We start from the raw sequence: 24,117 nt of genomic DNA, 5'->3' as shown, positions 1-24,117 counted from the left end.
CTACCAGAGTGCATATCTCACTGAGGCCTCAATACCTACAAGTGCTGACTGCTGCCCATTCATCCCCCTAAATCAAGGCCACGGGCAGACACCAATTCTGGCCAGTGAGCCAAATGCAGTTAATTAAGCCCCATAAAAACCATTCCCAAGCTCCTGTTTCAAAGCTCAGTGCAAACGAGATTTGATTACAAAGAAAAATCAAATCATTTAAAGAGCTCAAATGGGAAAGGACTGAAGTCACAAACACAAGAGATTCTGCAGATGCTGGAAATCCAGAGCAACACACACAAAATGCCGGAGAAACTGATGAAGGGTCTTGGCCTGAAAGTCCACTGTTTATTCCTCACCATAGATGCTGCCTGACCAGCTGGGTTCCTCCAGCATTTTGTGTGTGAAGGATTGAATTCAAATCATTTGCTGAAGAGAATGATTTGTATTTCTTGATGAACCCTTTGTGATAATTAAAACCTATCAATGCAACATTCCATCAGTTTTACATCAGTGTCTAGAATACCAGACCAGGCCACCAGAGGCTAAAGGTCAAAGGTTAATTTTATTGTCAAAGTATGCATGTAGAATGCAACTTTGATATTTGACTTCTCCAGATAACCATGAAATACAGAAAAAAAAACATAGATGTCATTGAAAGAAAAAGACAACAACCTCTTTTCGGTTCAGATTTGTAAAATCTGAATCTTGTGTTACTAATTACAACTCTGGAGAAACACATCAAGTGACTACCAAATCATTCCAAAGTACACACCATTGCCTCACATTTACTAACTGCAGATGATAGAAAATGCAGAGAATATTCCAGTGATAGACACGCCACTGAGGATAGGCAAAGTGGAATGCAACCACCAGTGCCACACTGTTAAAGAGTACAGCTTTTAACAGTAGACAGTGAAAAAGCTCCCTTACGTTGAGTTCCAATGAGTAAACACAATCCCAACTAATGAGATTGTTACAATATGAGCTAATTTGTTGTTTACAAAGACAAAGATTTCAATTAATGTTGTGAAAATATATGATTTTATTTCTTTAGCAGCTGCTGGTCAAGTCTGGGCACAATTATCTAACCAGTGCAAATAATCAGAGCAAAAAATTAAATCACTTCAGCATCTAGCTTTCTCCAGTGTTTTCTTCATTGTACATTGTGGGTAAGATTCTTAAACAGTCTTACTATAAAGCCATACACTTGTCCATCAAACACAATTACACATCTCAAGCTAGCAACAATGGCAAACTTTTCAATGAAGTCTTCACTATAATCACTTAAAAGTTCCAGTTAAGAAAAATACTAATTATGTAGTCAATAAGAAACAAAAAAAAAGCTTTCATCATAACTATACTTGTTAATATCACTCAATTCAGTGTAAATTAAAATGAGTTATATACTTAGCTCCTAATGCAAAGGATCACATCATCATATTTTAGTTAACTAGGTCTGAAGGGCCTTTTTTAAAAAATTCTAAAACATGAGTTTGTATTTTCCGTTTCAATACACTTTCAAATTTGTGCATCAAATGGGTGTTGTACAGGACACAAGCCAGAGAAGAGCAAGGTACATGTTTTACAACTGATAACTTAAAGAATCATATACATTTATTATACAGATGGCAACCACTGAACTCTTATATTCTTTGCTTGAATAACCCCAAAACTAAACCTGTTCCTCACCCACCCCATTATATCTTACTTAAAACTTTAATCTTCTCTATTTTGGACAGTACAACATCTACAATTGCTTTCTGTGGTAAATATTCACATCCTAAACAATCCCCATTGGAAAGGCATTTCTCCTAAACATTCTGCACATTTTTGTAGTAGCAGGTTTTAAGTTGATGATTTTCTTGACTTTCTCCTCAATCAGAGGAAATTGCTTTTGTTTAATCAAAACCTTTTACAATCTTCAAAGCCTCCAAGTCATTCTTCAGCTTTCAGAGAAAAAGCCTTACAATAGGTTCTCAATCTTACCATCAACCTGCTGAAGTTACATTCATTGTCAAAGAAAAGTGACAATCCGTTAAATAGCATTTAATTGTTACTGGAGTAGTCTCCCTTCCACTTTGTGTTATGAAAGCAGAGGGTTATTATCAGTACTCTTTACAGTACCTGCCCACAGGAGTAGATGCTGCCCCAAGCACACTAAAGTGAGTGAAAGATTTTCTGTGTTGCAGTGTCTACTCTTCAATGTTCAGGTACTGAACAATTACACAATATTATTAGACTTGCATTTACTCCTCTAACAATGTAGCCAGTTCCCATTACCCACTGGTAGTATTCGCTCCCTGTTCAGCTGCTCACAGATTAGAGGCTTGGGTTATGCAAAGTACTAAAATGCTTGCATCAAACACATCTCTTGATGGCATTACTAACCCTACTACATGCCAAGAGAGGAGGGAATTCTGCACCTTCAAAGCTGGAGATTGAGGGTCCCAATCTTTTTTTATGCCACGGACCCTTACCATTGATTGAGGAAACCCTGGCCCAAAGTCATTTTGATGGTATCTATCCCCAAATCCTCTTACTGTTATTCTTCTGTAAGAGAAGAACCCTGGGCTTGCAAACAGGAAAATATCAGTACACAAAAGAGGGCCTTCCAGCTTTCATTTGATGGCAGTTCAACATTACCAGAAGAACGTGTTTTCGTTTAAAAGTGTCCAGAAAAAGTAATGACGCTCAATGATTAATAAAATACAATTAGTTCTCAGAGGAATCTATCCAGCTTAATTAATACAAAAACTATTAAATAGAGAAAAAAACTTGCATATTTGAAAAATTGAACTAACTTTTAACTTGAGCTGATTAAACAATGTCATAGCTATTTATCAAGAAGTAATTAAAGTACTGTAAAAACAAAATGGCAGGTACAATATTTGTATCTCTAACATCTTAAGAGTAAAATTGAATTTAATTTCTGTGCTTATTGGACTAAAAAAAATTCTGTACTCTGCTGATATCAGGAAGAATTTGCAAGGGGCAAAGTATGCTTGTGCCAGCCTGCTAAAGCTGTTATCTACTTCATCTGCCGAACTAACAAATAAATGGGCCAAACAATGGCTCTTGAGATGACCAGTGTTGCTACCTCATCAACCATCAATGTGTGGGGGTAAAGGAAAAATGTGGTGTCTCTGGTAGTCATTGTGACATTGAATTCACTCATATTAATTTACACTTCATCAAGTCAAAAGAGTGTTACTTGGCCCAGCGACCAGTCATTCTATGTTCTTTCTGTTAATCGGAAAGCAAGCTTATTCTTCAACACTGTCTCAATTAAAGTTCAACATTTCAAACAAGTCCAAATAATTATAGACTGTTGATTCAGTTTTGACAATTTTTTAAACAATGTTTCAGAAGCAACACCAGAGGGCGCAATTTACCCATCTACATTTTACTTTTCTAATGATTAAGTTCATTTTTACTCCACCAATTTAGTTTATCCCCAGTATTTCTAGAAAGCTACCTGTATTGTAAATTTTCATCAGGCAAACTATTGATAAAAATTGATTAAAAATTGTAAATACAAGAGATTCTGCAGATGCTGCAAATCTTGAACACACGAAGTGTTGGAACTCAGCAAGTCAAGCAACATTTGTGGAGGGGAATAAGCAGTCAATGTTTATTCCTGTTCTGATGAAGGGTCTCAGCCTGAAACATCGACTTGATAGAATTTATGGGTTCTTTCAAATTTTGTTTAAGTTATTTTTTTCTCACAAAAATTCTGTAAGAGTGAAGTAATATTCCAAATATAATTTTGTAAAAAGTACTTATTCATGAATTCTATAAGGGCGAATTTCCACGAAGCAAACTGCTATAACGCAGGGTACATACTAATACCTACACTGAATTAAAATTTCCCACATCTTAAAATACATTTCAATCAGCCGATTCTATTTCTCCTTCCAAATGAGCTAAGACAACTTGGCCAAAGTTCTGAGATTTCTGTATGCCTCTTTCAGGGTCATAAGGGATCAAAATGTCACTGCCATCAATAAGAAAATCTAATGTGATAACCACTCTCAATGCAGCATTTTCCTACTCTGTTGGTAAAACTACAGAAAAAAATATCCGAAATAAAAATCATGTCATTGAAGATTAATACCATACACATGTCAACCCATACATTTACATTCCTATGTTAAATTCTGCATAATTTTACCTGCAAAACATGTGTGAATTATGTTCACATGATCTAAATTTTTTAGGATAATTATGCAAAATTATGCAAAGTATTTTCACCATCGTTGGGCATTGTCTAAAAATCTTGGTATTTTGTCTACAAAATAAAAAAGGTTCTGTCTGCTATTTTCTAGTTTAAGCACGAATGTAATGTTGAGGCTTTATAAGGCATTGGCCAGACCACATCTGGAGTATTGTGACCAGTTTTGGGCCCCCATATACAAGGATAGATATGCTCGCTGGAGAGTGCCAGCATTGGCTGGAGTTTAGAAGGACTGGGGGTAGGAGGGCAGGAGGAACTTCACTGAGACCTACTGAATATTAAAAGGCCTGGATAGAGTGGATGTGGAGAGCATGTTTCCAGTAGTGGGAGATTCAAGGAGCGGAGGGCAAAGCCCCAGAATAAAAGAACTTCCCTTTAGAAGAGGGATGAGAAGGAATTTCTTGAGCCAGAGGATGGTGAATCTGTTGAATTTATTGCTACAGATGGCTGTAAGGCTAAGTCATTGGATGTACATAAAGTGGAGGTAGATATGTTCGTCATTAGTAACATTGTTGAGGGTTATAGGGTGAAGGCAGAAGAATGGAGTTACAGGGAAAAAATTAATCAGCCACGATCAGATGACCTAATAATACTCCTATGTCTCATGATCTTAAGAACTAGGTGAAGTCCATCCTCAAAGTTGCTTTACCTCAATCCTTAAAAGTCAAATGAACAAAAGAAAATAAAGTAAGTGGGTCACACTTGTATGAGAAGCTAGCCCCCAATAACATTGGCGGCAATGTAAATGAAGTGTAGCATCCCTGTTGTGAAAGAACAATTTTGTACAAAGGCATAACTGAGTTGTTTGGTTTTGTGTGTCCAATAATTTTTCATGTCTGATTTATTTGAGACAGACTGCCTCAGACACAGGCCTCTAGGGTCTCAAAAAAGGAAAGCTACAATCAGTTAGATATAAAGTAATAAAACTTTAACACTGCCTTCTCGAAGTTGAAGTTCTAGTGATTAACGTGGATTAACTGGTTAAGGACATTCTCCTGTGAGTCCTACTTTAGTTCCTTATAATGACTGAGAAATTGAGGTCTCTTCTTCAAACTCAATCATTGCTGTGATTCAATTTCATTCTCCTTTAACAATTTGGCTGGGGACATTGACAGAACCTGCAGCATTTCTGAAATCCCAGGAGGAAGATTAGTGCCATGAGCAAACCCACTCATTTGAAGCTCTTAGAAGGCCACATACAATTCTAATGGCAAGCAATAAGCTGCAAACGAAAGGCATTAGACATTACGATCATGAGTAATTAAGCATGTTTCTTATTTACAAGCAGAACACCAACTAAAATGAATACAGCTGAAATGTAATGGTGCCAATGGATGAATCTAGGTTGAAAAAGGCAAGGCAAATGAAAGAAGTCTTTTATCATTGAAACTGATTTTCAATGAACCCCTTGCTGATTTAGGATCTTGAGAGTCTTCTTGCCACATCTGCATAGGCAGTTTCGATTTCACTGTCTGCAGCACAAGTGTTGGTGAACTCATCCCGAGCGTAGACGTTGTTCAGGTACCGCCAGACTCCAGTCATTTCCCGTGGGATCTCGAAGTTCCGATATTTCTTTGCCACAACCTGCAAAGTAATAGATGCAAAATGATTAAAGTGCATGTGGGGCTAAAACCATCCCCCTTTTCACCCCTGCTTTGAATCTCTCCTCATCTTCTAACCAGCCAGAGTCCCATGTCCTTCATCCACATGAAGCAGTTTTGTAGGTGCGATGAATGATCACGGTCCAGAAGGTTGCAAGGTTCATTAAATTATAAAAGTTATCGCACTTGATATTCAACCGAGAGACACGAACTTCTAAAATTAGAGTCACAGGGTCATAGAAAAGTACAGGCCATTCACCCATCTAGACTGTGCTAAACCATGTAATCTGCCTACTCCCATCAACCTGCACTGGAACCATAGCCCCCCATACCCCAACCATCCATGGACCTATCCAAATTTCCACTGAACGTTGAAATCGAGCTCGCATGCATCACTTGCGCTGCCAGCTCTCTCCACACTCCCACAACGCTCTGCGTGAGGAAGCTCTGCTCCCTCATGTTCCCCTTAAACTTTCACCACGACCTCCAGTTGTAGTCCCACCCAACCTCAGCGGAAAAAGTCTGCTTGCATTTACCCTATTTGTATCTCGTATAATGTTATATACCTCTATCAAATCTCCCCTCATCTTCTATGTTCCAAGGAGTAAAATCCTCACCTGTTCAATCTTTCCTTATAACTCAGGTCCTCCAGTCCCAGCAACATCCTTGTAACCTTTCCCTATACTCTTTAAACTTTACTTACATCGTTCCTGTAGTTAGGTGACCAAAACTGCATACAAATTGGGCCTCACTAATGTCTTACACAACTTCAACATAACATGCCAGCTCCTGTACTCAGTACTTTGATTTATCAAGAACAATGCACCAAAAGCTTTCTTTCAACCCTATCAACCTGTGTCACCACTTCCAGTGAATTATGTACCTGTATTTCCCTTTTTTCTACCACACTCCTCAGTGCTCAACCCGCCACTGGTTGGTCCTAACGAAGTGCAACAGCTCGCACTTGTCTGCATTAAATTTCATCTGCCACTTTTCAAAATTATTGGATTTATACTGCTGTTTATTGTTCAATTAAATCACAAAACTGGTAAAACAAAAATACTGGATCCCTGCAGTCATATCCAGAAGACAAAGGAGCAGAAGTCGGCCATTCGGCCCATCGAGCCTGCTCCGCTATTTTATCATGAGCTGATCCATTCTCCCATTTAGTCCCACTCCCCTGCCTTCTCACCATAACCTTGGATGCCCTGGCTACTCAGATACCTGTCAATCTCTGCCTTAAATACACCCAAAGACCTGGCCTCCACTGCCACCCGTGGCAACAAATTCCACAGATTCACCACCCTCTGGCTAAAAAAATTTCTTCGTATCTCTGTTCTGAAAGGGCGCCCTTCGATCCTCAAGTCATGCCCTCTCATACTAGACTCCCCCATCATGGGAAACAACTTTGCCACATCCACTATGTCCATGCCTTTCAACATTCAAAATGTTTCTATGAGGTCTCCCCTCTTTCTTCTAAACTCCAAGGAATACAGTCCAAGAGCAGACAAACATTCCTCATATGTTAACCCTCTCATTCCTGGAATCATTCTAGTGAATCTTCTCTGTACTCTCTCCAACGTCAGCACATCCTTTCTTAAATAAGGAGACCAAAACTGCCCACAGTACTCCAAGTGAGGTCTCACCAGCACCTTATAGAGCCTCAACATCACATCCCTGCTCCTATACTCTATTCCTCTAGAAATGAATGCCAATATTGCATTTGCCTTCTTCACCACCGACTCAACCTGGAGGTTAACCTTAAGAGTATCCTGTATGAGGACTCCCAAGTCCTGTTGCATCTCAGAACTTTGAATTCTCTCCCCATTTAGATAATTATCTGCCCGTTTATTTCTTCTGCCAAAGTGCACAACCATACACTTTCCAACATTGTATTTCATTTGCCACTTCTTTGCCCATTCTTCCAATCTATCCAACTCTCTCTGCAGACTCTCTGTTTCCTCAGCACTACTGGCCACTCTACCTATCTTCGTATCATCAGCAAACTTAGCCACAAAGCCATCTATTCCATAATCCAAATCATTGATGTACAATGTAAAAAGAAGCGGCCCCAACACGGACCCCTGTGGAACACCACTGGTAGCCGACAGCCAACCAGAATAGGATTCCTTTATTCCCACTCTCTGTTTCCTGCCAATCAGCCAATGCTCAATCCACGTATGTAACTTTCCCGTAATTCCATGGGCTCTTATCTTGTTAAGTAGCCTCATGTGTGGCACCTTGTCAAAGGCCTTCTGAAAATCCAAATATACAACATCCACTGCATCTCCCTTGTCTAGCCTACTTGTAATTTCCTCAACAAATTGTAATAGGTTTGTCAGGCAGGATTTTCCTTTAAGGAATCCATGCTGAGTTTTGCCTATCTTGTCATATGCCTCCAGGTACTCTGTAACCTCATCCTTGACAATCCACTCCAACAACTTCCCAACCACCGATGTCAAGCTAACAGGTCTATAAATCCAGGATAAAGAAAGAGACTGAAAAAGTTGACTTTCTGAACACTGATATCTGATTAGTGAAATGTTATAGTAAGTAATGCTGTTTAGTACCATGCATACATTAGGACTGGACAGTAACTTCATATAATATTAACTGTGTTAGCATTTCCATGCCACTGATAACTTCACAAATTTGAAATACTTTACAGTTTCATACATGAGTTCATCCTGCCTTGTGGCCGTTTCCATCGACAATAAGTATACTGCTTTGGATACTGTTGGTGAGGATGACCTACCAGGGACAAGTTGTAGTGGTCGTGTCTCTAGCACCGAGACTGGACCCTCAGCTCAGAAGGGAAGGAGGGAAAAGAGGTGAGCAGTAGTGATAGGGGATTCGATAGTTAGGGAGACAGATAAGAGGTTCTGTGGGAGAGATCGAGAATCCCGGATGGTCTGTTGCCTCCCTGGTGCCAGGGTCTGTGATAGCTCGGATCATGTTCTCGGTATTCTCAGGAAGGAGGGTGAGCAGCCAGATGTCGTGGTCCATGTAGGGATCAATGATGTGTATAGGAAAAAGGAAGAGGTCTTCCAAAGAGAGTTTAGGGAGTTAGGTGCAAAGTTGAAGGACAGGACCTCCAGGTTTGCAATCTCAAGATTGCTACCTGTGCCATGTGCTAGTGAGGCTAGAAATAGGAAGATAATGCAGCTAAACACGTGGCTAAGGAGTTGATGCAGGAGGGAGGGCTTCATGTTTCTGGACAATTGGGCCTTGTTCCAGGGAAGGTGGGACCTGTTTTGACAGGACAGGTTGCACCTGAACTGGAGGGGGACTAACAACCTTGCGGGAAGGTTTACTAGTGCTACTCTGGGGAGTTTAAACTAGATTTGCAGGGGCAGGGGAACCAGAGTGTTAGAGCAGATAGTGAGGTGGATGAGGATAAATGTCATGAGAGAACTGCAAGTATAGTGCATGGAGTAAAGCCAGATCTAACATATAAAGAGACTTTGAGGAAAGAGAAGCAGAATAAACGGTGTAAAGACAGTAAGGTAGAAGGGCTGAAGTGTGTGTACCTCAATGCAAGAAGCATCAGGAACAAAGGTGATGAACTGAGAGCTTGGATACATACATGGAATTATGATGTAGTGACCATTACAGAGACTTGGCTGGCACCAGGGCAGGAATGGATTCTCAATATTCCTGGATTTCAGTGCTTTAAAAGGGATGGGGGGAGGGGAAAGGAGAAGAGGGGTGGCGTTACTGGTCAGGGATACTATTACAGCTACAGAAAGGGTGGGTAATGAAGCAGGATCCTCTTTTGAGTCAGTATGGGTGGAAGTCAGGAACAGGAAGGGAGCAGTTACTCTATTGGTGCATTCCACGGCCACGGGCCTGAATGACTTCCGCCCACTTGTACTCACCGCCATCATTGCAAAGGGCTTTGGTTCTATCACATCTGAAATCCTGTCTGTCCACTACCCTTGACCCCATCAATTTGCCTATCACACCAACAGGTCAACAGAGAGATGCCATCTCCACGGCACTTCACTCTGCCCTGACCCACCTGGACAGCCCCAAATCTTACGTCAGAATGCTGTTCATTGACTTTAGTTCAGCATTCAATACCGTGGTCCCTCCAAGCTGATCACCAAACTTTGCCAGCTTGGTATCAGCTCATCCCTCTGCAACCGGACCTTGGACTTTCTGATTAACAGATCCCAATCAGTTAAGTTAGACAACCTCTCCTCCTCCACTCTCACCCTGAACACCGGTGTGCCTCAAAGCTGTGTGCTGAGCTCTCTTCTGTACTCCATTTTCACCTATGACTGCATTCCTGTACACGGTTCTAACGCCATAATCAAGTTCACAGACGACACCACGGTGGTTGGCCTCATCAAAGGGGATGACGAGACGGCATACAGGGACGAGGTCCAGCACCTGGCTGCATGGTGTGCCGACAACAACCTGGCCCTCAACACCCAGAAGACCAAGGAGATCATTGTGGACTTCAGGCATGCTAGGAGCCACACTCGCATCCCCATCTACATCAACGGAGCTGTAGTGGACCGTGCATCAAGCTTCAAATTCCTTGGTGTCCACATTTCCGAGAATCTCACCTGATCCCTGAACTCCTCCATCCAGATCAAAAAGGCACAACAGCGCCTTTATTTCCTGTGGAGCATTAAGAAAGCTCACCTCTGTCCCAGGATACTGACGGACTTTTACCGCTGTACCATTGAGAGCATACTCACTAACTGCATCTCAGTGTGGTATGGCAATTGTCCCGTATCAGACCGCAAAGCACTCCAGCATGTGGTGAAAACTGCCCAGTGGATTATTGGTACCCAATTGCCCACCATTGAGAACATCTACCATAAACACTGCCTGAGCAGGGCGAAAAGCATCATCAAGGATCCATGGACTTTTTACTCTCCTCCCGTCCGGTAGGCGCTGCAGGAGTCTCCGCTCCCACACCAGCAGGCACGGGAAGAGCTTCTTCCCTGAGGCTGTGACCCTGCTGAACCTCACATCACAGTGCTAAGCAGTATTACACCCATATTGTACTGTCTCGGTACTTTTATATTTGTGTGCTGCAGCATTTACGTTTCATTCGCAGTTATTTTGTAAATAACACTATTCTTTGCATTTCTGGTCAGATGCTAACTGCATTTCATTGGCTTTGTATCTGTACTTGGCACAATGACAATAAAATTGAATCTAACCTAATCTTGCATCTAATTGGGAGTATTCTATAGGGCCCCTGGTAGCAGCAGAGATACCGAGGAATAGATTGGGAGGCAGATTTTGGAAAGGTGCAAAAATAACAGGGTTGTTATCATGGGTGACTTTAATTTCCCTAATATTGATTGGCACCTGATTAGTTCCAAGTGTGTCCAGGATGGATTCTTGTCACGGTTATGTTGACAGGCCGACTAGGGGGAATGCCATACTAGATCTAGTATTAGGTAATGAACCGGGTCAGGTCACAGTGGGTGAGCATCTGGGGGACAGTGGCAAACCGCTCCCTGGCCTTAAACATTATCATGGAAAAGGACAGAATCAGAGAGGACAGGAAAATTTTTAATTGGGGAAGGGCAAATTATGAGGCTATAAGGCTAGAACTTGTGTGTATGAATTAGGATGATGTTTTTGCAGGGAAATGTACTATGAACATGTGGTTGATGTTTAGGGATCTCTTGCTGGATGTTAGAGATAAATTTGACCCGGTGAGGAAGATAAAGAATGGTAGGGTGAAGGAACCATGGGTGACAAGTGATGTGGAAAATCTAGTCAGGTGGAAGAAGGCAGCAAACATGAGGCTTAGGAAGCAAGGATCAGATGGGTCTATTGAGGAATATAGGGAAGCAAGAAAGGAGCTTAAGAAGGGGCTGAGAAGAGCAAGAAGGGAGCATGAGAAGGTCTTGGTGAATAAGGTAAAGGAAAACCCCAAGGCATTCTTCAATTATGTGAAGAACAAAAGGGTGACAGGAGTGAAGGTAGGACCAATTAGAGATAAAGGTGGGAAGATGTGCCTGGAGGCTGTGGAAGTGAGCGAGGTCCTCAATGAATACTTCTCTTCGGTATTCACCACTGAGAGGGAATTTGATAATGGTGAAGACAATATGAGTGAGGTTGATGTTCTGGAGCATGTTGATATTAAGGGAGAGGAGGTGTTGGAGTTGTTAAAATACACTAGGATGGATAAGTCCCCGGGGCCTGACGGAATATTACCCAGGCTGCTCCAGGAGATGAGGGAAGAGATTGCTGAGCCTCTGGCTAGGATCTTCATGTCGTCATTTTCCATGGGAACGGTACCGGAGGATTGGAGGGAGGCGAATGTTGTCCCCTTGCTCAAAAAAGGTAGTAGGGATAGTCCAGGTAATTATAGACCAGTGAGCCTCACATCTGTGGTGGGAAAGCTGTTGGAAAAGGTTCTTAGACATAGGATCTATGGGCATTTAGAGAATCATAGTCTGATCAGGGACAGTCAGCATGGTTTTGTGAAGGGCAGATGCTGTCTAGCAAGAGTTCTTTGAGGAGGTGACCAGGCATATAGATGAGGGTAGTGTAGTGGATGTGATCTATATGGATTTTAGTAAGGCATTTGACAAGGTTCCACACGGTAGGCTTATTCAGAAAATCAGAAGGCATGGAATCCAGGGAAGTTTGGCCAGGTGGATTCAGAATTGGCTTGCCTGCAGAAGGCAGAGGGTGGTGGTGGAGGGAGTACATTCAGATTGGAGGATTGTGACTAGTGGTGTTCCACAAGGATCGGTTCTGGGACCTCTACTTTTCGTGATTTTTATTAACGATCTGGATGAGGGGGTAGAAGAATGGGTTGGGAAGTTTGCAGACGACACAAAGGTTGGTGGTGTTGTGGATAGCGTAGAAGATTGTCAAAGATTGCAGAGAGACATTGATAGGATGCAGAAGTGGGCTGAGAAGTGGCAGATGGAGTTCAACCCGGAGAAGTGTGAGGTATTACACTTTGGAAGGACAAGCTCTAAGGCAGAGTACAAAGTAAATGGCAGGATACTTGGTAGTGTGGAGGGGCAGAGGGATCTGGGGGTACATGTCCACAGATCCCTGAAAGTTGCCTCACAGGTAGATAGGGTAGTTAAGAAAACTTATGGGGTGTTAGCTTTCATAAGTCGAGAGATAGAGTTTTTAAAGAGTCACGGGGTAATGATGCAGCTCTATAAAACTCTGGTTAGGCCACATTTGGAGTACTGTGTCCAGTTCTGGTCACCTCACTATAGGAAGGATGTGGAAGCATTGGAAAGGGTACCGAAGAGATGTACCAGGATGCTGCCTGGTTTAGAGAGTATGCATTATGATCAGAGATTAAGGGAGCTAGGGCTTTACTCTTTGGAGAGAAGGGGGATGAGAGGAGACATGACAGAGGTATACAAGATATTAAGAGGGATAGATAGAGTGGACAGCCTGCGCCTCTTCCCCAGGGCACCACTGCTCAGTATAAAAGGACATGGCTTTAAGGTAAGGGGTGAGAAGTTCAAGGGGGATATTAGAGGAAGTATTTTTCACTCAGAGAGTGGTTGGTGCATGGAATGCACTGCCTGAGTCAGTGGTGGAGGCAGATAAACGAGTGAAATTTAAGTGTCTGCTAGACAGGTATATGGAGGAATTTAAGGTGGGGGGTTATATGGGATTAGGGTTTAAGAGTTGGCACAACATTGTGGGCCGAAGGGCCTGTACTGTGCTGTACTATTCTATATAATACCCACACTGCCCACCCCACCCGAGATCGTTGCCATGCTGCGGGAGGGGCAGAGCAGCAGGGCAAATGGAAACCTCCCTTCTTAGGCACTCAAAAATATGCACAATAAGAGCCAAGGGATTGGTTACCTTCATGATATGCAGCTTGGGTAGGAGATTGCAATCAGCCAATGTTAACTCATTGCCATCAAGGAACTTGCGATCAGACACAGTTATATTATCAACAATGTCAGCATCTATCTCATCAGGCAATGGAGTATTCAAGTAGTCATCCAACTCCTTCAAGGCTTTGATCAAATTCTTTGCAAGACCTGGAAATTACAAAAAAAAACATTTACTCTTAGGTTATCAGCTCTGAAGAAGAGTTCTGAGTTAAAATATCAATTCTATCTCTCTTTACAGATAACACACATCAAAGTTGCTGGTGAACGCAGCAGGCCAGGCAGCATCTCTAGGAAGAGGTACAGTCGAGAAGATCTCCTATCATTTTGGATCTCCCGTTTCCCCCTCCCACTTTCAAATCTCTTACTAGCTCTTCTTCCAGTTAGTCCTGACGAAGGGCCTCGGCCCAAAACGTCGACTGTACCTCTTCCTAGAGATGCTGCCTGGCCTGCTGCGTTCACCAGCAACCTTGATGTGTGTTGCTTGAATTTCCAGCATCTGCAGAATTCCCTGTGTCTGCGTCACTTTACAGATGCTGCCTAACTCACTGAGTTTCACCAGCATCTTCATCAGTCAGGGAACTGAGTACAGGAATTGCAGCAAATGTAGCAGTGGTGCAAGTCACTGGCAGTGCCACACTTGGGAGTACTGTGTACAGTTTTTTGTCACTCTGCTACAGGAAAGATGTAGTTAAATTGGAAAGAATGCTGAGAAGATTAACGTGTTGCCAAGACTAGGAGGCCTGAGTTAGGCCAGGCTAACCATGGAACTCGGGAGAATGGGGGCCAACCTCATGGAAATGTTTAAAAATTAAGAGGCATATGAAAGGTGAATAGCAACAGTCTTTTACCCCAGGGTAGGCAAGTCCAAAACTGGGGAACATGGGTGTAGGGTGAGAGGGGAAAGACTTAAAAGGAGCCTGAGGGACAGGTTTTTCCACATAGAAGGTGAGTAAATGGAATGAGATTTCAAAGGAAGCAATTGAATTACAATTGTATCATTTGAAAAGAACTTTGATAAGTAGATGGAGGGGTAGGGCTTAGAAATTGGGAATAGTTAGGCTGGCACAGCGGTCAACATGGCCTCGTTGGACTGAAGGGCCTGTATCTATGCTGTATTGCTCTATGAATCTACAGGCACTCAATTCCAATTGTTCCAAGGTCACATTCATAGAGGAGAACCATTTGTAATTTGGCACTGCACCTTCCCCTCCTCTACATCTCCAGGAACTGTTGTAATATAAAAGAGCCAGACTACATTACAAACCTATACTTGGGTCCATCTTTGTTTCACTTTCCTTGGAAAATAAAATTTTCATCAATGGAGACATCTGAACTTGCTTCCTCCAACAATAAAGAAAGATAATTGACAAAGAGATTTGAAGAATGCAACATTAGAGTTCAGCACAGGAGGTACAATGTCCTGTACCAAAGCCAGGTACGGAGATTTTGAAAAGGAAAATGGGTCACTCTATGGACATTCTGTCCATCACCTACTCCCACACCTTACCACCATTTCTGGGGATTGCTAAATTTGAATTTCAACTCCATTGGTAGAAGCAATGATTAAATTCTTAATGTGAGCAGGCTGAATTAATGATATTTTTCTCTGGAACCAACTACTTTTAAGACTATCTGCTCTAAAGCAACTGTGATCAATATACAACTTAATAACTTGTACATAATAATCAAGGCAAACTTGATAAATTGTAGTTGTACATCACCTGTGACCCAAGCTAGCCTGGAAGAACCAGATACTAACACTAAATGAACATTATATTCCACTAAACTGACATCCTTTCCCCTTTGCCTTGATACATGTACAAACAAATAATTAAATGACTGGTATGAAAAAAAATCTTGCTGTGTGTTGCAAAAATGTTCTAATATTCCCCTAACAGACACACCTCTGCATATTTATGATAAAACGACACTGTTAATTTTCTTTGCTTTAAAAAGTGAATTTTATTTTGTCCCACATTGATTGGCAAGTGACTTCCATGCTTTACCGGGGGTGTGGGGCGGGGGGCGTGTAATCAAAGTTATTGACAAGTTTATTTCACAACTACAACTTCCCTATAGTTTTTCCAATCAACAACAAAATTTGATAAAGGGATTGGAGAAAATTGATAAGAAAAGAACAGTGCAATCCAAAGAACAGATTATTTCACAGTTGGTTGAGGAGGGAAAGAATTGTCCCTTCCTTTATGCCTAACATTTTAAGCTCCTGTTAGTTTGTGAGCTCAGTGTTCCCAAATCACACCTCCTCTCCCTACCCAGCAGGAATCTAACATCTCTTCCTTTCTGAGAGCCAAGAAGATGCATTGAGACAGCCGTTGGACATGATACCTTAGGGTTTGAATGTGTAACACAAATACCTCAAAATACCACACACCTGACTGTCACTCATGATGCACATGTTCAGTTAGCATCTGAAATTTAAATTCAACCTTCTGGTTTGACAGATTCTCTATTCTCGCTGATCCATTACAGCATCTAGATCATTTAATGTACTTTTTTTTTACACCCATGTAGGTTTTTCTAGTACTGTGCCCTGGCTGAGTGCAATAAGGGAACGTCTTGGACATGCATGATCATTCACCTAATTTTTCTCTTGAGTATGCCAAGAAAAATCCACATATTCTTGTGTTGTAATTAACTATTTCAGCAATGTAAAATGACAAACATTACACAAGTTACTGATGAACTCTTAGCCAAAACTAGAAATTATTTATGATTATCTTACAAATCCAAATATAGTTCTGTCTGGATCCATACAGCTTAATATGGTAACTGCTCTGCAGTGAGTTGTGGACACAGCTGAGCACATCATGGAAACCAGCCTCCCTTCTTAGGGCAACACACACACACACACACACAAAGTGCTGGAGAAACTCAGAAAATCAGGCAGCATCTGAGGAAGGGAAGAAACAGTTGATGTTTCAAGCAAAAACACTTCATCAGGACTGGAAAGGAGGGAGGCCTCCCCTCGAGGAACTCCATCTATACTTCTCACAGCCTTAGTAAAGCAGTCAGCATAATGTCCACCCACTTGGACATGCCCCCTCTTCCATCAAGTGAAAGATACAAAAGCTGGAAAGCACTTGCCACCAGGCTCAAAGCTTTTGCCCCACTTTTATAAGACCATTAAATGCAGCCATATTACAATAAGCTGGAGACCTAACCTCACAATCTATCCTGTTATGTTCTTGTATCTTATTGTTTGTCTGCAATGCACTTTCGCTGCAGCTGTACATTTCATTCTGCATAATTGTTTTACCTCATTCTACCTCAACGCACTATGTAACGATTTGATCTGTATGAATGGTACACAAGACAAGTTTTGCCACAGCATCTGCCACACACAAGTGACAATAATAAACCAATACCAATTTACAGTATTATTAATCTTATCCTTAGATCATTTATAGCACAGGTTAACACTGAAATATTTTTCCTGCCTTTTTATTCTTTTCCAATTATTTACTTTGCGACTGCAATAGCAAATATATGGAAATACAAGCAACACACATAAAAGTTGCTGGTGAACGCAGCAGGCCACGCAGCATCTCTAGGAAGAGGTACAATCGACGTTTCAGGCCGAGACCCTTCGTCAGGACTAACTGAAGGAAGAGTTAGTAAGAGGTTTGAGAGTGAGAGGGGGAGGGATGGAGCCAAGAGCTGGACAGGTGATTGGCAAAAGGGATATGAGAGGATCATGGGACAGGAAGCCCAGGGAGAAGGAAAAGGGGGAGGGGGGGAAATAACCCAGAGGACGGGCAAGGGGTATAGTCAGAGGGACAGAGGGAGAAAAAGGAGAGTGAGAGAGAAAGAATGTGTGTATATAAACAAAATAACGGATGGGGTACGAGGAGGAGGTGGGGCATTAGCGGAAGTTTGAGAAGTCAATGTTCATGCCATCAGGTTGGAGGCTACCCAAATGGAATACAAGGTGCTGTTCTTCCAACCTGAGTGTGGCTTCACCTTTACAGTAGAGGAGGCTGTGGATAGACATGTCAGAATGGGAATGGGACGTGGAATTAAAATGTGTGGCCACTGGGAGATCCTGCTTTCTCTGCTGGACAGAGCATAGGTGTTCAACAAAGCGGTCTCCTAGTCTGCATTGGGTCTCGCCAATATATAGAAGGCCACATCGGGAGCACCGGACGCAGTATATCACTCCAGCCGACTCACAGTTGAAGTATCGCTTCACCTGGAAGGACTATCTGGGGCCCTGAATGGTGGTAAGGGAGGAAGTGTAAGGGCATGTGTAGCACTTGTTCCGCTTACAAGGATAAGTGCCAGGAGGGAGATCAGTGGGGAGGGATGAGGGGGACGAATGGACAAGGGAGTTGCGTAGGGAGTGATCCCTGCGGAAAGCGGGGGGGGGGGTGTAGGGAAAGATGTGCTTAGTGGTGGAATCCTGTTGAAGGTGGGGAAGTTACGGAGAATATGTTGGACCCGGAGGCTGGTGGGGTGGTAGGTGAGGACAAGGGGAACCCTATTCCTAGTGGGGTGGCGGGAGGCTGGACTGACAGCAGCCATGCGTGAAATGGGGGAGATGCGTTTGAGAGCAGAGTTGATAGTGGAGGAAGGGAAGCCCCTTTCTTTAAAAAAGGAGGACATCTCCCTCGTCCTGGAATGAAAAGCCTTATCCTGAGAGCAGATGCAGCAGAGACGGAGGAATTGTGAGAAGGGGATGGTATTTTTGCAAGAGACAGGGTGAGAAGAGGAATAGTCCAGATAGCTGTGAGAGTCAGTAGGCTTATAATAGACATCAGTGGATAAGCTGTCTCCAGAGACAGAGACAGAAAGATCTAGAAAGGGGAGGGAGGTGTCGGAAATGGACCAGGTAAACTTGAGGGCAGGGTGAAAGTTGCCCCACCTCCCCCTCGTACCCGATCCATTATTTATTTATATACACACATTCATTCTTTCTCTCTCTCTGTCCCTCTGACTGGACCCCTTGCCCATCCTCTGGGTTTTTACCTCCCACTCCCCATTTTCCTTCTCCCTGGGCCTCCTGTCTCATGATCCTCTCATATCCCTTTTGCCAATCACCTGTCCAGCTCTTGGCTCCATCCCTCCCCCTCCTGTCTTCTCCTATCATTTTGGATCTCCCCCTCCCCCTCCCCCTCTCAAATCTCTTACTAGCTCTTCCTTGAGTTAGTCCTGATGAAGGGTCTTGGCCCGAAACGTCGACTGTACCTCTTCCTAGAGATGCTGCCTGGCCTGTTGCGTTCACCAGCAACTTTGATGTGTGTTGCTTGAATTTCCAGCATCTGCAGAATTCCTCGTGTTTGCGTATATGGAAATACAATTTTGTTTCAACTGATATTATACCAATAAAACTGCTTATTCACAGCACATTTCAGCCAATGTCATCTGTGACTGACCTGGTATGCCAATACATTCGTATGTTCATAGTTCAAGTGTTATTAACAAATATACAGCTAGTCTGAATCATGCATCGAACTGTGGAGGCAAGGTCTTTATCTTTGTATTACCATCTGGCATACAAGGGGGCCATTTCAGACTTGCAAGACCAGAGAGCACATGGAACTATCCAACTTCCCATTAATTTGCTTCATAATCTACTCTTCCCATATTCCGCCCCCCCACCCCTACCAGACCGAACCATTTGTCTCCAAACTAATGGTCAATTAATCAGTCAACCCAAAGGTCTACAGGCTGTGGGAGGAAACCAAAATACTGGGGAGAAATCCAGACAGGATGGGTTGCCATTGGAGACTGAAATTATACTGATTTTCACACAGAAAAACAATATAAACCCCATTTATAAAGCAACACACTCACTTGGTAATTCTAGATGAACAAAAATAAAGGAAAACTTATCAGATATTTGTATAACACGTGACTTTGACTCTCTAAATTATTGATTCTGCTGCATGCACTTGGCCCCTTGTCAAGCAGCTCTTAAAAACTCTGTGAAATTTGATAAGCAGAATGTGCCTAAAGAAGAAAAAGTTGCACCAAATAGCTTGGTGTTTCTAAACTAATGGCCTCCTACAGGTCAGACACTAAGCTAACAGTGAAAAAAATCCTGAATTTTGGATGTTAGTGTCACACTCAAATGCTGTTAAACAGCCTACAAGTTTCTCCAAGAATACTCTTGAGGCTGTAAAACCTTTGCTTGAGTTGCTAAGAAACAGATGAGTGAATCCTGTGCCAACAGACAGTTTGTTATTTGAAGTTCCACTGACTTCCCTTTCAGAGGAACTGTTGCAGCAAGTCAATGACAATTAAATGTTAATTGGTTCGTATCCGGCACAGAGAGTTCAAGGCTGCGGCTACACTGAGGATCATAATTACACTGTCCTCTCATCAGCAAAAGGTTGTGAATTATTATGGAAGACAAATCTAACTACATGAAAGGACACAAAAAATAATTAATGAGTTTATTCATTTCTCACATCAAATAAAACAACAAAAAGCATTGTATGTAAATGAGGTCCATGTGAATGCATAGAAAAAAAATATTTATTTTAGGCCTTAACTGTGATTGTATCCCAAGATGTTTTACAGGAAGGTTATCAAACAATATTTGGTATTGAGACATACAAGGAAATATATTTGGGCTTTTGGGAAAATCTAAAATAAAGAAAAAAATAATGAGGCAAATAAAATGAACCACAGATATTTTGAATAATTATGACACAAGAAGATATCAAAAGACAGAGAGAAAGGGGAGGAAATAGGAGTCTCGGAGGGTCAACATCTCTGAGAATCTATCCTGGGCCCAATATATCGATGCGGCTACAAAGAAGTCATAACAATGGCTATATTTCATTAGGAGTTTGAAGAGATTTAGTTTGTCACCAAAGACAATGTTGATGGGCAATTACCACAATCCGAGAAATCTGTTGCAGGAATTCTTCAAGAGATCATCCTAGATCCTTTATTTTCATTCATGAACGGGTTCCAAAAGATCTTTGACCCAGTTTAACAGTTAAGAGGTAGCTAGCCCCACCAAATATTTCACATAAAAGACTGATAAATTCCTCATCTGCATTTAAATTTCTCTTCCTTTCTTCTTCCCCCTTCTTTTATTCTTCTTCCCCCAATCCCCAAGCTAACACATTAATCTGAACTGTTATAACTTCTTCCTTTCAGTCAACAAACACAACTCAATGTTTATTTCTAATGTACAGAGGGCAGGATCTTGAACCTTGGGTAAACCTAACTAATATCCAAAGTTTGATAAGATCATAGAGTTGAAACTGAAACTTTATGCAATGGTACCAATAATCTCCACACCATTAATGTAAGTTGCAGCTCTTACCATCATTAGCATTAATTCTTGTGTTTTTAATGTACGCTGAAAACTTTGCAAAGATGTCAATTCCAGCAGTATTCGAATTATGTTGCTTTGCCGCAAGCCTGGGATACCTGTAAATAAGAATATAACATACATCTTTGATCATCATGTCCCACTATCACTGGATTACATCAAACCTGAAGAAAAAAAATAGATGCACAGCCATCATGTTCATGGAGACACTTAAATATTTTCTCCCTTGAATTGTTGATTATTGGTCAGATACCATTTGGCCTAATGTGCATTATTAACCTAATTCTTCTCTTTTATCTTATGGTCTTATGTTTGCAATGTAACATAATTGTTTAAATGCTGGACTTCAATACTATTAAACCACACACAACATTTCCATTCCATTTAAATCCACTCTGGCCAGGGCAGCAGAAGTGAATTGTAATGTTGCATTCACAAATGCAATACCGGCTTCAGTTGTGTACTTTTCCATGAATAGTCTTTCACAAAAGAGCATCTCAGAAATTAGGCATGCTGTAGTAATAACTTCTGTTTAAGACCCAGTGACAAATTATTCACAGATGCATAAACTTGAATGGCAAGGATCCCCCAAATTAAGACAGAGTGCATGAAAGTATAATTGCATGATAGATTTTCTCAGTATGGGGGGGGGGGGGTTGATGATTGTGCTGCCTTTCTTTTCTTTCTTGGTTTCATGGCTACCTGGAGAAGAATGTCAGAGATGCATACTTTGATAATAAATGAATCCTTATGAAAGGAGCTGTCCAAAGTTGACCAGAAGGGGACACAAGTAGGGATAACAGCAGAACAGCAAATTGAGAAATTTGGAATGATACGTCCCAAAGTAGCAGTATTTCAAAGGCAGAATCATGCAACTGTAGCTGACAAGGGAAGTCAAAAACAACATAAAAGCACAGGAGAGGCATGGGAAATTAGAGGTTTGGGAAGCTAATGGAACTTAGAGCAGCTAAGTGTAAGGTGTTGCACTTCGGAAGGACCAACCAGGGTAGGTCTTACACAGTGAACGGTAGGGCACTGAGGAGTGTAGTGGAACAAAGGGATCTGGGAATACAGGTCCATAATTCATTGAAAGTGGTGGCACAGATAGGTAGTGTTGTAAAGAAAGCTTTTGGCACAGAGGCCTTCATAAATTAAAATATTGAGTTCAGGAGATGGGGTGCTATGTTGAAGTTGTACAAGACATCAGTGAAGCCTAATTTGGAGTATTGTATGCAGTTTTGGCCACCTACCTGCAGGAAAGATGTAAATAAGGTTGAAAGAGTTCAGAGAAAATTTATAAAGATGCTGCAAGGACTGGAGGACTGAATTACAAGGAATGATTGAATAGGTTAGGACTTCATCAAATCTCCCCTCAATCGTCCACATTCCAAAGATTGGAGGTATACAGAATTATGAGGGGTATCATCACTGGTTGGGAAGTTGTTGGAATCGATTGTTAGGGATGAGATTATGGCGTACCTGGAAGTACATGACAAAATAGGCCAAAGCCAGCATGGTTTCCTGAAAAGAAGATCCTGCCTGACAAACCTACTGCAATTCTTTGAGGAAATTACAAGCAGGGTAGACAAAGGAAATGCAGTAGATGTGGTGTGCTTGGATTTTCAGAAGGCCTTTGACAAGGTGCCACACATGAGGCTGCTTAGAGCCCATGGAATTGCAGGTAAGTTACCAGCATGGGTGGAGCATTGGCTGGTTGGCAGAAAACAGAGTGGGAATAAAGGGATCCTATTCTGGCTGGCTGCCAGTTACCAGTGGAGTTCCGTGGGGGGTTGGTGTTGGGACTGTTACTTTTTACGATGTATCTCAATGATTTGGACTATGGTATTAAGGGATTTGTTGCTAATTTTGACAATGATACAAAGATAGGTTGAGGAGCAGGTAGTCTTGAGGAAACAGAGCCTGCAGAGAGACTTAGATAGTTTAGGGGAATGAGCAAAAAAGTGGAAAATGAAATACAATGTTGGAAAGTGTATGTCATGCACTTTGGTGTAAGAAATAAATGGGCAGACTATTATTTAGATGGAAGGGAATTCCAAATGCATTGATGCAAAGGGTCTTGGGAGTCCTCGTACAGGATACCCCAAAGGTTAACCTGCAGGTTGAGTCAGTTGTAAAGCAGGCGAATGGAATGTTGGCATTCATTTCTAGAGGTACAGAATATACGAGCAGAGATGTGATGTTGAAGCTCTATAAGGCACTCGTGAGACCACACTTGCAGTTTTGGGCTCCTTATTTTAGGAATTGAGAGGGTTTAGAGAAGATTCATGAGAATGACTCCAGGAACGAGAGGGTTACTATATGAGGAATGTCTGGCAGTTCTTGGGCTGTATTCCCTGGAGTTCAGGAGAATGGGGGGGATCTCAGAGAAACATTCCGAATGTTAAAAGGCCTGAACAGATTAGATATGGCAAAGTTATTTTCCATGGTAGGGGATTCTAGGACAAGAGAGCACGACTTCAGGATTGAAGGACGTCCTTTTAGAACTGAAGCATGGAGAAATTACTTTAGTCAGAGGGTGGTAAATCTGTGGAATTTGTTGCCACGAGCGGCTATGGAGGCCAAGTCATTGGGTGTGCTTAAGGCAGAGATAGATAGGTTCTTGATTAGCCAGGGCATCAAAAGGTATAGGGTGAAAGCAGGGGAGTGTGGATGACTGGATGAAGTGGATCAGACCATGATTGAATGGCAGAACAGACTCGATGGGCCGAATGGCCTGCTTCTGCTCCTATATCTTATGGTATAGATAAGGAAACTGCAAGCCCCCCCACAGGCTTTCTCCACTAAGGTTTGGTTGGACGACAACTGGATGTCATTGGTTAAGGGTGAAAGGTGAAATGTTTAACGGGAACATGAGGGAAACTAATTCACTCAGACGCGCGCGAGCGAGACTGTAGAATGAGCTGCCAGCACAAATGCTATATGCGAGATCAATTTCAACATTTAATAGAAGTTTGGATAGGTATATGGACGGTGGGGGTGGGGTGTCTGGACGACTATGGTCCAGGTGCAGGTTGATGGGACTAGGCAGTTTAAGAGATTCAGCACAGACTAGACGAGCCCAAAGGCCTGTTTCTGTGCTGCATTTTTATAAATCAACAAAAG

At 42.1% G+C, this 24,117-nt stretch overlaps 1 protein-coding gene across 2 annotated transcripts in view; it reads right to left on the bottom strand.

Annotated features, from left to right (window-relative positions):
- Positions 1–626: 626 nt before the first annotated feature.
- Positions 627–24,117, bottom strand: part of LOC134338974 (chloride intracellular channel protein 5-like) — a 145,319-nt gene continuing 121,828 nt past the window's right edge. For both annotated transcript variants that reach the window (XM_063035198.1, XM_063035206.1), the window contains 3 exons: positions 20,986–21,092; positions 13,651–13,832; positions 627–5,809 (listed from right to left, as the gene is read on the bottom strand). In XM_063035198.1, the coding sequence (XP_062891268.1) occupies positions 5,642–5,809; positions 13,651–13,832; positions 20,986–21,092 (457 nt within the window). In that variant the 3' untranslated portion in view covers positions 627–5,641. The remainder of the gene's footprint in view (positions 5,810–13,650; positions 13,833–20,985; positions 21,093–24,117) is intronic.

Source organism: Mobula hypostoma, chromosome 2 (genome assembly GCF_963921235.1).
Source record: "Mobula hypostoma chromosome 2, sMobHyp1.1, whole genome shotgun sequence".
Classification (NCBI taxonomy): Eukaryota; Metazoa; Chordata; class Chondrichthyes; order Myliobatiformes; family Myliobatidae; genus Mobula; species Mobula hypostoma.
This window is presented reverse-complemented; position numbering and strand designations above follow the sequence as displayed.